At 45.7% G+C, this 13,833-nt stretch overlaps 2 protein-coding genes across 2 annotated transcripts; one reads left to right on the forward strand and one right to left on the reverse strand.

Moving 5' to 3' along the window:
• Nucleotides 1-1,429: 1,429 nt before the first annotated feature.
• Nucleotides 1,430-5,590, forward strand: LOC109072384. Its single transcript, XM_042732047.1, is given in 5 exon segments — nt 1,430-1,840; nt 1,964-3,370; nt 3,446-3,823; nt 4,202-5,184; nt 5,449-5,590. Coding segments are annotated over 5 exon segments (3,321 nt in total).
• A 2,517-nt stretch (nt 5,591-8,107) lies between these two features.
• LOC109089521 (C3a anaphylatoxin chemotactic receptor-like) lies at nt 8,108-10,075 on the reverse strand. The gene has a single exon (XM_019103583.2). The coding sequence runs from the start codon at nt 9,353-9,355 to the stop codon at nt 8,417-8,419; it is 939 nt and encodes a 312-aa protein (XP_018959128.1). The 5' UTR covers nt 9,356-10,075; the 3' UTR covers nt 8,108-8,416.
• Nucleotides 10,076-13,833: the final 3,758 nt, after the last annotated feature.

Here is a 13,833-nt window from a genome sequence, read left to right on the forward strand (position 1 = left end):
GAGATCGCCAGCCAAGAAAAGAGAAAGAGCAAAAATTACAATCTTCGTTTATCCTTTCCTTGACCATGTGACTAAAACCAAATCTGAGACATTCAAACTTACCAATCAGCAGATTATAGCTTTAGCTAGGGTCTAAAGGTGTGACAATTACTTTATGTCATGTATACAGAGGCCTTGATCACTATCAGCACCTCTGTGCCTTCAGTAATGCCAAATGGCCCTTTTGTTATGCAAGATGTTTGGTACGGGAAAGCAGAAGTCTTTGATCATTTTCAATCCTACAAAAAAAAATAATAAAGAGGTACATGTTGGCAAAAAATTTCTTTGTAACTGCCAGTAAATGTGTGTGTCTAAAGATAATACTGATGTAGCTGAAGCAATTAGTCAGCAGAGAAGGCAGTAGTGCATAAGTGTTTGCTTAATACTTCATTTCTATATCTGTTGTTTATTGTTGCAACATAGGCTCATTGGAAATACATGCCTCTACATCAGTGGTTTTCAGGTTTTTTAAGAGCAACTAAATTTTTTTCTTTTTAAATTGACACAACCCATACATACAGGCACACACACACACACACACACACACACACACACACTATATATATATATATATATATATATATATATATATATATATATATAAATTTATATATATATATATATATATTGTGACGCGTGTCCCGAGCTCTCATCAGCGTCGCCCTGGAAACTGAGCAGGCACACCTGCACCTGCTCATCACGGGCTGAGCGGCCACACCTGCGCCCCATCAAACGCTGCTCTCATAAACCCGGCAAGCGAACACAGAGGTGAGAGATGTCTCCGCAAGACTCGGCTAACCCTTTCTTTCATTGTGCCCGCAGAGAGCAGCGTGTGATTGCCAGCCCCAACACCCACGGGAAAGCACGGACCCACACTGCACCAGCGCACCCCTTTTACGAGGAAGCCGAGCACCGAGCACCAAGCCACCTCACGCCAACGCCATTTCACTACCCGGACCTCTAATAAAATCCACCCTTCAGGGAACTTACCCTTCCTCGAGTCGTGTCCTCCTTCACCCCGCCACACTGGTGGAGAATGCTGGCATGACAGTGAAGAGGACACCGACGACCCCTCCTCACACGGCGTTCGACGACTGGACTGGTTTGGATTGTTGTTTTGTTTTTTTTCCCCACGCTCCTTGCCTCATGTATTTTCTCTGGTTCCCCAGGTTGCGCTCCTCCCCCAACGATGGAAGAGCTGTTGAAGCACCTCACCGAGGTGAGCATCCGCCAGCAGCAAATCATGGAGCACATGGCCTCCCGGCAGGGGGAAACCGAACGTGAGCTGGCCGCGCTCCGTCTCGCCACAGCCCCGCGAACTCCGCTACCTGACCCCCGTGTCCAGGCAACGCAGCTACTACCCAGGATGACAGCACACGATGACGTAACGATGTATCTCCAGATGTTCGAGACCGTGGAGGAATGGGCGCGCATCGTGGCCCCACTGCTCACGGAAGAGGCTCAGCGAGAGTACTTCGCGCTTCCCCCGGAACAAAGCACCTCCTACGAGGTCTTACGGAAGGAGATCCTGGGCCGAATGGGGCTGTCTCCGATCAGCGCTGCCCAGCTATTCAACGAGTGGACCTTCGACCCGCGGCAGCCGGCCCGGGCTCAAGCCGCTAGCCTCTCCAGTCTGGCCCAGCACTGGTTGCTGGCTGGGGGTCCCACCGTACACCAGGTAGCGGAGCGCGTTGTGGTCGACCGACTCCTGCGGGCCCTTCCCCGCCCGCTACGTCAGGCAGCCGGTATGCGGAACCCGACCAACGTGGACGAACTGGTCGAGGCCATAGAGCTGGCGGAGGCCACCCAACACCGGGAGGTAGGGGGGAGAGCGCCGCCGTTTCCCCGAAGGGTGGTCCAGGAGCGGCGCGCGCCGGAGGGCACCCAGCGACCGGTGAGCAGGCCGGCGGTTCCCGGCCCACAGGATGAGCCCATGCCCACGGAAGCACCCAGCTCCCCAGGACGACCTTGGCTGGCAGGCTGCGCCGTGCACACAGAGAACGCGCCGCGGGCGGAGGTGAAAATAAACGGCCGCCCCTTCCTCGCTCTTCTGGACTCTGGCAGTGCGGTCAGCCTGGTCAAAACGTCGATCCTACCCCCGGGGGCCGAAGCCAAGACTAGACTCCCCATTACCTGTGTGCACGGCGACACCCGAGAAGTGCCAGCGCGGCGGGTTACCATCGCTGCGCCAACCGGTGCCTGGCCAGTAGACGTCGGGCTCGTCAGGGATCTACCAGTGCCGGTCCTCCTTGGAAGGGACTGGCCAGGGTTCGACCGCCTACTCGCCGCCGTCACTCAGCCTGCCAGCCTTGCCGGGAACCGCCCAACCCGGAAGCCCGGCAGGAAAGCCCGACGACGTCCCGTGCTGCTGGCCTCCGACAGCCCCAGGGATGGTAAGTCACCCCGTCCCTCTCATTACCTCTACTTTGATTTGTTCCAGCAGGTGACTGGGGCCGGGGGTTTCTCCAAGGAGCAGCACGAGGACGATCGCCTCAAGCACTGTTGGGCTCGGGTGAGGGTTGCGGAGGGAAAGGAACTTCAGCCGGCACCCCACCCAACGCCCCACTTTATCGTGGACAATGGCTTGCTTTACTGTGTCACCCAGCGGAGGGGGGAGGAAAAAACCCTGCTGGTGGTCCCGCACAGCAAAACGGAGGCAGTAATCGAGATCGCCCACGCCCACCCGATGGCAGGCCCAAAAACGATCCAGCGCCTCCGCGACCGGTTCCACTGGCCGGGCCTAGAGGCCGAAGTCCGACGATTCTGCCAGGCCTGCCCAACGTGCCAACAGACGTCGCCTCGGACCCCTCCCCCCAGCCCACTGATACCGCTGCCCATCATAGAGGTGCCCTTCGAGCGGATTGGGATGGATTTGGTGGGGCCGCTGCCGAAGTCCGCCCGGGGCCATGAACACATCCTCGTCATCGTGGATTATGCCACCCGCTACCCTGAGGCCATTCCCCTCCGTAAAGCCACCACGAAGGCCATAGCCCAGGAGCTGTTCCTCCTCTTCAGCCGGGTTGGCATCCCCTCCCAAATACTGACTGACCAGGGCACCCCGTTCATGTCCCGGATGATGGCAGAGGTCTGCAACCTCCTGAAGATCTGACAGCTCCGCACCACGGTGTACCACCCCCAGACCGACGGGCTCGTCGAGCGCTTTAACCAGACCCTCAAACAGATGTTGCGCCGAGTGGCGGCCGAAGATAAGCGAGACTGGGACCAGATGCTCCCCTACGTGCTCTTCGGGATTCGGGAGATCCCTCAGGCCTCCACTGGCTTTACCCCGTTCGAGCTGCTCTTCGGCCGACAACCCCGCGGTCTGCTCGATGTGGCCCGATAGGCCTTGGAACAACAACCGGCGGTACACCGGACCACCATCGAACATGTGCGTGAGATGAGGGAGCGGATCGACAGAGTCATGCCCATCGTCCGGGAGCACCTCGTCAAGGCACAACAGGCGCAGCAACGGCATTACAACCGGGCGGCCCAACCACTGGAGTTCCAGCGAGGAGACCATGTCCTGGTGCTGGTTCCCACGGCCGCCTGTAAGTTCTTGGCCACCTGGCAAGGGCCCTACACAGTCACGGAGAAGGTCGGTCCCGTCACGTACCGTGTACGGCAACCAGGGAAAAGGAAGGAGGATCAGCTTTACCATGTCAATCTGCTGAAGCGCTGGGTCAGGACCGGGCCCCAGCTCTCGGCCTACACCAGCTCGACTCCCGTGGTTGTTGATATGGATCCTCAACTCTCCGCCGCCCAGAAGTTGGAGCTGCAGCACCTGGTCAGTCAGTTTCCGGATGTGTTCTCCCCCCAGCCTGGGCGGACCCACGTCATAGAACACGACGTCCGCACACCACCGGGGACCATCGTCCGGCAGCGGCCCTACCGTGTCCCGGAGGCTCGGCGACACGCCATCGAGGACGAGGTACAGGAGATGCTGAGGTTAGGGGTAATTGAACCATCGCGCAGCCCATGGTCCAGCCCCATCGTCATGGTTCCGAAGCCCGACGGCACCCTCCGCTTCTGTAACGACTTCCGCCGCCTAAACGAAGTCTCCGAATTTGACGGGTACCCAATGCCCCGTGTGGACGAGTTGTTGGACCGTTTGGGAAGGGCTCGGTTCATCTCCACTCTCGACCTTACCAAGGGCTACTGGTAGGTCCCCTTAACGGAGCAGACCAAACCCAAGACGGCCTTCTCTACCCCAAGTGGCCACTGGCAGTACCGGGTCCTTCCCTTCGGCCTACACAGGGCCCCGGCCACCTTCCAACGCTTGATGGACGTCCTCCTTCGGCCGCATCAGGCATATGCGGCGGCCTACCTCGATGATGTCGTCATTCATTCGGAGACTTGGGAGGACCATCTAGAGCGGCTGCGGAGGGTGCTAACGGAACTACGAAGGGCTGGCCTGACCGCCAACCCCCAGAAGTGTCATCTGGCCCTCGCCGAGGCGAAGTACTTGGGGTACCAGGTGGGCCGCGGCCTCATTAAACCCCAAGAGAAGAAGGTGGCAGCTATCCTCTCTGCGCCGCGGCCCACCTCCAAGACACAGGTACGGGCCTTTTTGGGGTTGGCGGGGTACTACCGCTGCTTTATCCCTAACTTCTCCTCCTTAGCTGCTCCCCTGACAGACCTGACCAGGAAGGGGCAGCCGGAGAAGGTCCCGTGGACCCCCGAGACGGAAGCGGCGTTCCACCGGATAAAGGCGGCCCTCACGACGGAACCCGTCCTCCGAGCCCCCGACTTCAACTGCCCCTTCCTGCTGCAGACGGATGCATCCGACACCGGGTTGGGAGCCGTCCTATCGCAGGGCCACGACGGTGAGGAACTTCCGTTGATGTTCATAAGCCGAAAGCTGACCCCTGCGGAACAACGATACGCCACGGTAGAGAGGGAAGCGTTGGCCGTCAAGTGGGCAGTCCTGGAGCTCAGGTATTACCTCCTCGGCCGCCACTTCACCCTGGTAACAGATCACGCTCCCCTACAGTGGATGGCCCGAGCCAAGGAGACGAATGCCAGGGTGACGCGGTGGTTCCTCGCGCTCCAGGACTTCAACTTTACCGTGCAACACCGAGCGGGGACAGCCAACGCCAACGCCGACGGACTCTCCCGGATATGGGCAGCTTTCGCAGGTCTGTCAGGGTCCACTCCCCACCCTCCCCCGATCTCCCCGCTTCTCCGTAGGAACAGGACGACGCTTGGGGGGGGGGGGTGTGACGCATGTCCCGAGCTCTCATCAGCGTCGCCCTGGAAACTGAGCAGGCACACCTGCACCTGCTCACCACGGGCTGAGCGGCCACACCTGCGCCCCATCAAACGCTGCTCTCATAAACCCGGCAAGCGAACACAGAGGTGAGAGATGTCTCCGCTAGACTCGGCTAACCCTTTCTTTCATTGTGCCCGCAGAGAGCAGCGTGTGACTGCCAGCCCCAACACCCACGGGAAAGCACGGACCCACACTGCACCAGCGCACCCCTTTTACGAGGAAGCCGAGCACCGTGCACCAAGCCACCTCACGCCAACGCCATTTCACTACCCGGACCTCTAATAAAATCCACCCTTCGGGGAACTTACCCTTCATCCTCAAGTCGTGTCCTCCTTCACCCCGCCACAATATATACAGAGGTACATCTCAATAAATTAGAATGTCATGGAAAAGTTGATTTATTTCAGTAATTCAACTCAAATGGTATTGTTTTTGTTAAATTACAATTTGAGTTGAATTACTGAAATAAATCAACTTTTCCACGACATTCTAATTTATTGAGATGCACCTGTATGTGTAGTGGCGTTAAGCAGGGCAGTTCCAATGGAGTAAATGTTTTTGACATATCTTATTTTGTCCAATCCATTGTTATGATTTTCACTCTGTCAGTAACTGATTTTGAGAGAATCCCCATTTATGTGCTGCATTTGAAAGAAAATAAACACACACATGATTCAACTATCAGTCGATTATTGGAAAGACTTAACAATTCTGATTTGACTATGTAATTCCTTAGTCGGGGACACCCCTAATGCTAATACAGGAACAGCTCCTATAAAACTTAGTAACTAACACCCTCGTGGTCAACTGAGTACCTTATTAGAGGAAGTTTGATGGGCTGCTGTGCTCATTCCCTGAGGATGGCAGTCCACATCCAACATTCATCTGGAGAAGCTTTATGCTACAGGCTTCCATTTACTTCCATTTACGCTTCTTTTGATTTCAAACGCCTTACCACCACATGCACTCACAAATCAGACAACCAGCTTGACTAAATTTACACATGCAATTGTATTGCAGACAACATTTTGGTAAAACCCCTACATATCTCTGACCATTTCTTCATAATATTTAACCTACGTCTTGCTACCTGTGTGCCACCAACCCCTCTTCCGGTTACTTTTAGGTAAAACCTACGCTCCCTGGATATGAATGCAGCAATTGACACTTTATGCTCCACTTTTCCTTCTTGTCTAAACGATATATGTCCTCTGATGTTATCTGATGTTCTTCGTGAACATCGGTCTAAACTCAGGGCAGCAGAGAGAAAATGGTGCAAATCAAAAGATCCATCAGACTATATCAGAGTATGTATCATGTATTATGTATAAGTCTATACTGCCAAATCTTCATACTTCCACAACAAGATCAACAGCGCTTCAGACACACGTAGTCTCTTCAAAACATTCAATTCTCTCCTCTGTCCCCCTCCACCACCTCTTTAACAGCTGATGATTGCCACATTCTTCACAGACAAAACTAGAACAACGAGCAGGCAGTTCTCATCTCAACGCACATATGAACTTTTAGCATTTAGCAGTTTATTGCTGGGCAACAATATATATTGTATATCACTTGAGTATGGTCTTAAAAATAAAGGTTCCAAAAGGGTGTTTTTGCAGTGATGTCATTAGAAGAACCATTTTTGGTTCCCAAAAGAACCTTTCAGTGAACAGTTCCTAAAAGAACCGTTGTGAAGAACATTTTTAAAATCTCGGAAAATTATTTTTTTACTATAAAGAACCTTTTCTGCATTTGAAAGATTCCATTGATGTTTAAGGTTCTTCATAAAACCATTGATGCTAATAAAAAAACTTTATTTTAAAGAGTGTACAGAATGTTGTGAGGAAAAAGAGGAAGTTGTGTGCATGTGTGTAAAGATCTAACTGATTATTTTTTGCTTTTAAAGCATATCTGAATTTGATGTTGTTAGCAACTATTTGCACTAATAATTAACAGTCTTCACTCAAAATTAATTGAATGTTTAATGAACATTCCAATGAACATACATTTAAACATTATTTTTGCACTTTATATGCAAACACTGTTTATACACACTTTGCTTGTAATTTATAAGTCCATGTAACACAAAAGTGAGCAAAAAATAAATAAATAAATATAACAGCAGAATTATAAAATAACCGAAGCACTGGAATATGAAAAAATAAAATATGTTTTAGGCTGATGATACACGGGGCAAATTTCTGAGATATTGTGCTGGGCAACTTTTTTTGAACAATATTGCTTGGGCGCTTTCTCATTGAGAATGAATATCTGAATATTTTAGATCAGTTGTGAGCCCTGTGTCTCTCCTGGTTGCCTATTCACGCAACATTGCCCAAAGTTGCCCCATGTATCATCAATTTAACTATTTAAATTAAAAAAAAAAAGTTAAATAGTTAATTTTAATCATAAAAGCAAGCTTTAAATTATGTATATTCATTTTTTTTATTTTTCTTAATGCATTCAGTATAGAAACCACAAGCCATTATTAGTGAAATATTACAAACTTTATCTAAGCTGACAGCAAACAAAAGAAGACACTATATAGCACAGTATTCTATTATGCTGGTTTTAAACTTTGGCAAAAGTTCATCACAAATCACTGAAAATATATGAACAATACAGAAAAAACAGGAATCATGGATAAAAGTTAGATTACCTGCTGAGTTTGACTTGTTGACTTTTGAAGAGAAATAATTAAATAGTTTTAGAATTGATACCTTCACTACAGTGAATGCAAATTATGTATATTCATTTTTTATTTTTCTTCATGAATTCAGCATAGAAACCACATGCCATTATTAGTGAAATATTACAAGATTTTTCTAAGCTGATAGCAACCAAAAAAGTTAATCAAGCATCAATATTCCATCATTGTGATGTTAAGCTTTGACGATAGTTCACAAATCACAAATCACTGAAAATACATCAACAATAGAGACGGAGAAAAAAAACACAGGAATGATGAATAAGAGTTAGATGACTTGCTGACTTCGAGTTGATGAATTTCAAAAAGGAATAATTAGAACATTATTAAAATAGTAATAAAAATCAATCAGAAAACTCATATACAGTATATATTGTATAAATGATTTGATATCTTCACTACACTGAGTGTGTGTGTTGTGGCTGTGTGGATCGTGATGCTTGTGTTCCCTCCTCAGAGAAAACTCTTTCAAAAACACGTCTTAGAGAAAGTTTAACATTGCTCTTAAAATCCTGCCCCATGAAAACATACAGAATGGGGTTCAGACAGCTGTTGAAATACCCAAAAGAGATGGCCAACTGATTAACTGCCAAAGCCACCAAGCGACTTGATCTCTTTCCGTACATGATTATCAAACGCACTATGTGATACGGCAACCAGCACAAAAAAAAGGCCATGATTACAGCCAATATGATGCGAAACGCTCGTCCAGAGTGAAAATGACTCCTGCCTAACTTGCGTGCGATGAATCCGTAGCATGTTGTGATGCATATGAGAGGAACCAAAAAGCCAAACACAAATCTGATGATGCTTAACCTTCCATACAATTCAAAACTGTCGTCATCATGTTGATAAAGCCGGCAGTATGTTTTATTATTATTTGTGTGAGTCTCTCTTAACATCATAAAAGGCAGACTGAGAACTGAACCCAGAATCCAAGTCGTTGCACAGGACAGTCGTGCGATGAACAAGCTGCGATGATTCTGAGCCCAAACCGGCGTGATCACCTGAACAAACCGATCCAGACTAATCAAGTTCAAGGTGAAAATGCTGGCAAACCTGGTGATGAGCATAATGAAGGGGACAATCTTGCACATTATGGATCCGTAAGGCCAGGGATTATCAAAAGCGCTCTTCGTAATGTAGTAAAGAGTGGAAAGGCAGCACAAGAGGTCAGCAATCGCTAGATTGAGAAACCCTACTGTATTAACAGTCCTCTTCATCTTCAATCCAGCAACATACACGACAAATGCATTTCCAGGAACGCCGAGGATCAAGGTCAGGTAGTAGAAGACCAGAGAACTCACTCTCATCTGACTTTTCAAATAATCCTCCATTGCTGTGATTGCGTGAAAGTGTCTGGTTTATCCTGCTAATATCACATATTGTCAATGTAAAATCATGAATTATATTTAAAGTGTTGTGTCAGATAAGAAACTTTTAGAAATGAATATATGATAACCAAAGCTGAAATAATGCAAACCAAATGTTTAAAAATCATATAAATATCTCTACATAAGTAATCATGACTCACGGTGTGATGATTCGATTCACAGTTATCCTGGCAAATGATTTCTTCTCTAATGTTCAAGACTTTATACCACTTCTTCAAATTTATCACGTCATCAGGCTTTACCAACATTTCAAACATGGTTGAGCTGTGAACACATCATGACCAACTCTGTAAAGCTAGTTAATGTGCAGTCTTCGGTCACTTTTGACCGGAGAATTTTACAAAAAAAAAAAAACAAACAAACAAAAAAAAAAATTCATTGAGGCCATGATTCTAAAAGCTAAATGGTTATAAAAAATAGTCACACTCATGGTCTTCGGTCAAAAATGACAGACGATAGGAAATTAATTGGAAATGGGGAGAAAAATCAAAAATACAGAAAATATTTGTGTGTACAATCTACAAATCCTCCACAATGCAGACAAAAATTGCACAGCAATGAATGGGTGAAACTCTAAAACATTTAGAGTGCAAAATCAACACACCAACTCACACACGTGCGGACACACTTGTACACACACACCTATGAACTGGTGTGACTGTAACACTGCTACTATGTAAAATAAAATCAATAATTTGACTACAATGCAGTAAAAAAGTGGACAGCAAGGAAGGGGTTACACTCTATAACATCAAGAGTGTAAAACGGATACATCCACTCACACACACTTACTTACACTCATTCACAGACACACTCGGAATTATACGTACTCAGATGAATTGGTATGGCTATAACCATATAGCCAAAATGAGTCAGAAGACTGAAATAAGAGGTTAAAATCCGATCAGAACCAGAAGTATTAACCTCTGATATAGCATTCCTGTTCATTTTTGTTACATTTTATAAAATGTTAATGTTTTGTGTAACAAAATGCTTTCTGTGTTCAGGTTTGAATGTAGTAATAATAACGCAAAAACCTACACTTCAAATCAACATTTAAAACAACAACAATTATAAACCTTGACAAAAAGTAGTTTTTGAGAAAGCCTTAATATACACTTAAATCCACAACCTTATAAAAGTAAACAATTATGTATAAAAAACAAGGGAATTCACAAGCCTCTCTATACACTCCTATACAGGAATCTAGTTGTTACACCATGAAATTACAGTTTTTTCTTTTTTTGCTCTCACCAGGAAGTGCTATCCTGCCTTCAAAAATTGGATTTTAAAGGCCTAGTCTCTATTTTAATCTGAAATACTGCATTAATTGAAAAATAATTTTTAAAAAAATAAGCATACTATTTTCAATGGGAAAATGTATCATAATTATTGAATAAATATTAATTAGTATAATAAAATTATCTCAAAATACAAAAGAAAACAGAAAAAAATATTATTGAACAAAAATATATTAGATTGATTTTACTGATAAAAAAAAAAAAAAGTTTACATTTCAGGTGTCCGATCACTTTTTTGACTGCAAAGACCATGAGTGTGACTCCAAAATGAGGAGCACACAAGGTTAACGGGAAAGTTACTCACCCTCATGTCGCTTCAAACCATCTGCGATAGCATTAGTAGACCATTGGAGATGCATTTTTCAGAATCATAGATTCAATGGAGATCTTAGTTGATGACTTTGTGCGCAGCGGAATCTGCATGATTGACTGGAAGGAAGCGATGGTGGAACTACTCCAGCTGGTTAATATAATACTCCGGTCGAGTTCAAGTCAAGTCTGCTTTGTTGTCAATTCTTCCACATGTACCAGCATACATACAGAGAGGTGAAATTGCCTTTACTCTCAGACCCATGGTAAATACAGATAATAACATAACAGTAGACAGCTAAAAATACAGATAGATACAGATTAAATATAAAATGGTTCATAGTTCAGTGGTGCCCGAGGAGAACAAGAAGAGGGATGGGTGGGGGCAAAGGTCGGGCGAGTTCAGCTTCCTGAACGCCTGATGAAGAAGCTGTCCTTCAGTCTGCTGGTCCTGGCCTGGAGAACTCCGCGGTCTCCTCCCTGATTGACAGCAGACTGAAGAAATGCCTATGTGCAGTGGTGGGTGGGATCCACTCGATGATGCAGAGGAGGAGGCTTTGCTAGCGAGGCGGGTTCCATAAATGTTATGGAGGGGAGGAAGGAGACACCAATGATCTTCTCAGCTGCTCTCACTATGCGTTGAAGAGTATTCACGGCAAGGGTATGTTGCAGGCGGCTTTTACCTGGTAGTGATGCAGCTCTAGTAAGGATGAGATGCTCGATGGTGCCTCTGTAGAAGGTGCACATGATGGGGGCTGAGGCTCTTAGGAGTCTTCTCAGTTCTGCGGAGAGGTAGAGAGCCGTAGGAAGTAGAGACGGTGCTGTGCTTTCTTGGCCTGTGATGAGGTGTTCTCTGTGATGTGCATACCCAGGAACTTGGTACTACTAGCCCTAGCTGTCCTCAGCCCCACCTCATCTCCAGCTCTGAAGGCAGCGTTCCGCATCTTCAGGAGTCTGTAGACCTCTCCTGTCATCCACGCGGCTTCTGGTTGGCCCGGACAGTGATGGTCTTTGCTGCGCAAATCCATGCTGATAATGAACGTGGATTTGTGCAGCTTGTCAGTTAACAACGGCTCTATGTAGTAACAGATACTCTATGTGAAATCACGCACCTGATGGAATTTACCGCTGATTATAGAACCAGCTTTACTGACAAGATGCGCATTAATCATCGGCTGGTATATATCGTGCACTCCTACTTTTAACCTCTTTTGGCTGTGTCTCCAGCCTGCCACCCAGAAGCAGACAGGTAGCCCCAATTTATGTTCCATGACTAAATCATATATTTTGTCTAATGTCCAAATAGGATGTGCAGCTTCACCATATAGTACAGTTTTGTAATGTCTGCACATTCCATTCTCATGCAGGCCTCTACACACAGGCAAATACTTGATTATAATAGTAGAATAACTTGAAACATAAATGGTTAGATTCACATTGATTAAACTTGATTAGTTCATATTTTGATTAAAAAAATCTTCCACACAACCAGTAAAGAACAGAAAAAAAGCCAAGATTACAGCCAACATGATGCGAAATGCTCGTCCAGAGTGAAAATGACTCCTGGCTAACTTGCGTGCGAGGTATTCGTAGCATAAATATCACATATGTCAATGTAATGTTCTTCATCATATTTAAAATTATGTTTCAGATGTGTTTTTATAAAATCAGATTCGAGCATTACTAGTGTGGGCAAGTTTGAATTATGATACCCGTGCAACCTTACATGCTACTTTTAGTAAAAGTTATATAAAAAGAATCTTTACGAACAGTAAAATAACCTATATAAATAATCATAACTCATGTCTGGCCTGTGAGATTCACAGGTATCCAGTTCACAGTAGAATGTTCTATGTGCATAAGTTTTATTCTCAACAGTGGGTCATATTTAATACCTCTAAACACTTAATGGTCAGAGGTTCAGATATACACACCTCAGTTGAGTTGGGAAACATCAGGGTCAGACTCTACATAAAGATTGTTAAGTCCTTCATGTTTGCGATACAGGCTCATAGTGTGGATACGTCCCAGTGAATGCATGAATTAAAAAGAAAACACCTATACCGGTGTTGAATTCATGGGTTAAATTTGCTGGTTGATAAAAATTGTTTGTCCGAAATACAGCATGAATACTGTGTTTACATGTAATTACGCAATTAGCAATCTGCACGATAAAATATCGCTAAACGAAAAACACACAGGATAGAACACCATGTGCTGTGCTACGCGCCAAACATCAGATCTTTGTAGTGCATAAATTGGCCCAGACTGCAAATGAGCAATTCATTTTTGTGGTCATGTTGTGGATTATGAAAGCAGGTTTTTCATTTAGAATTTCGAAATTCATTATCTCGTCAGTTGTTGGCATTTGTTTTGAAATTTGAATCGGTTTTTAATCAATTTTAGTGGGAGATATTCAAAACACACAATTGTTTCAAAAAAAAATAAAATAAAAATAACAAATTATTTTTCAACTAATCAAACACATTTCCCTTTGGTGTCATTGTGGGTAATGAGGTGACTGGGTTATGCTTGACCAAATACCCCCACTGAGAGGCGCGCTGCGTCGTGGTTGTGACAGGAGTAAGTTGCGCAAGACTGTCCAGATCTTAAAAACGCCCAAAGCACAGTGCCCTTAAAACACCACACTAAATCACACAATGGTCTCGGTTCAAGGTTTATTGTATCCCATCCACTGTTGTGGAAATAAATCAAAAATACTTGTTTTGCCAAGAACTATGGAGAGGTCACGGAAACCTTTCCAACGTAAGTTAAATATGAAGGATAATTAAATATACATATAATTTGGTA

This window comes from Cyprinus carpio, chromosome B10 (genome assembly GCF_018340385.1).
Source record: "Cyprinus carpio isolate SPL01 chromosome B10, ASM1834038v1, whole genome shotgun sequence".
Taxonomy (NCBI): Eukaryota; Metazoa; Chordata; class Actinopteri; order Cypriniformes; family Cyprinidae; genus Cyprinus; species Cyprinus carpio.

Bases quoted from the DNA above. Each gene is read 5' to 3' on its own strand.
- LOC109089521 (XM_019103583.2), bottom strand. From the start codon at position 9,355: ATGGAGGATTATTTGAAAAGTCAGATGAGAGTGAGTTCTCTGGTCTTC.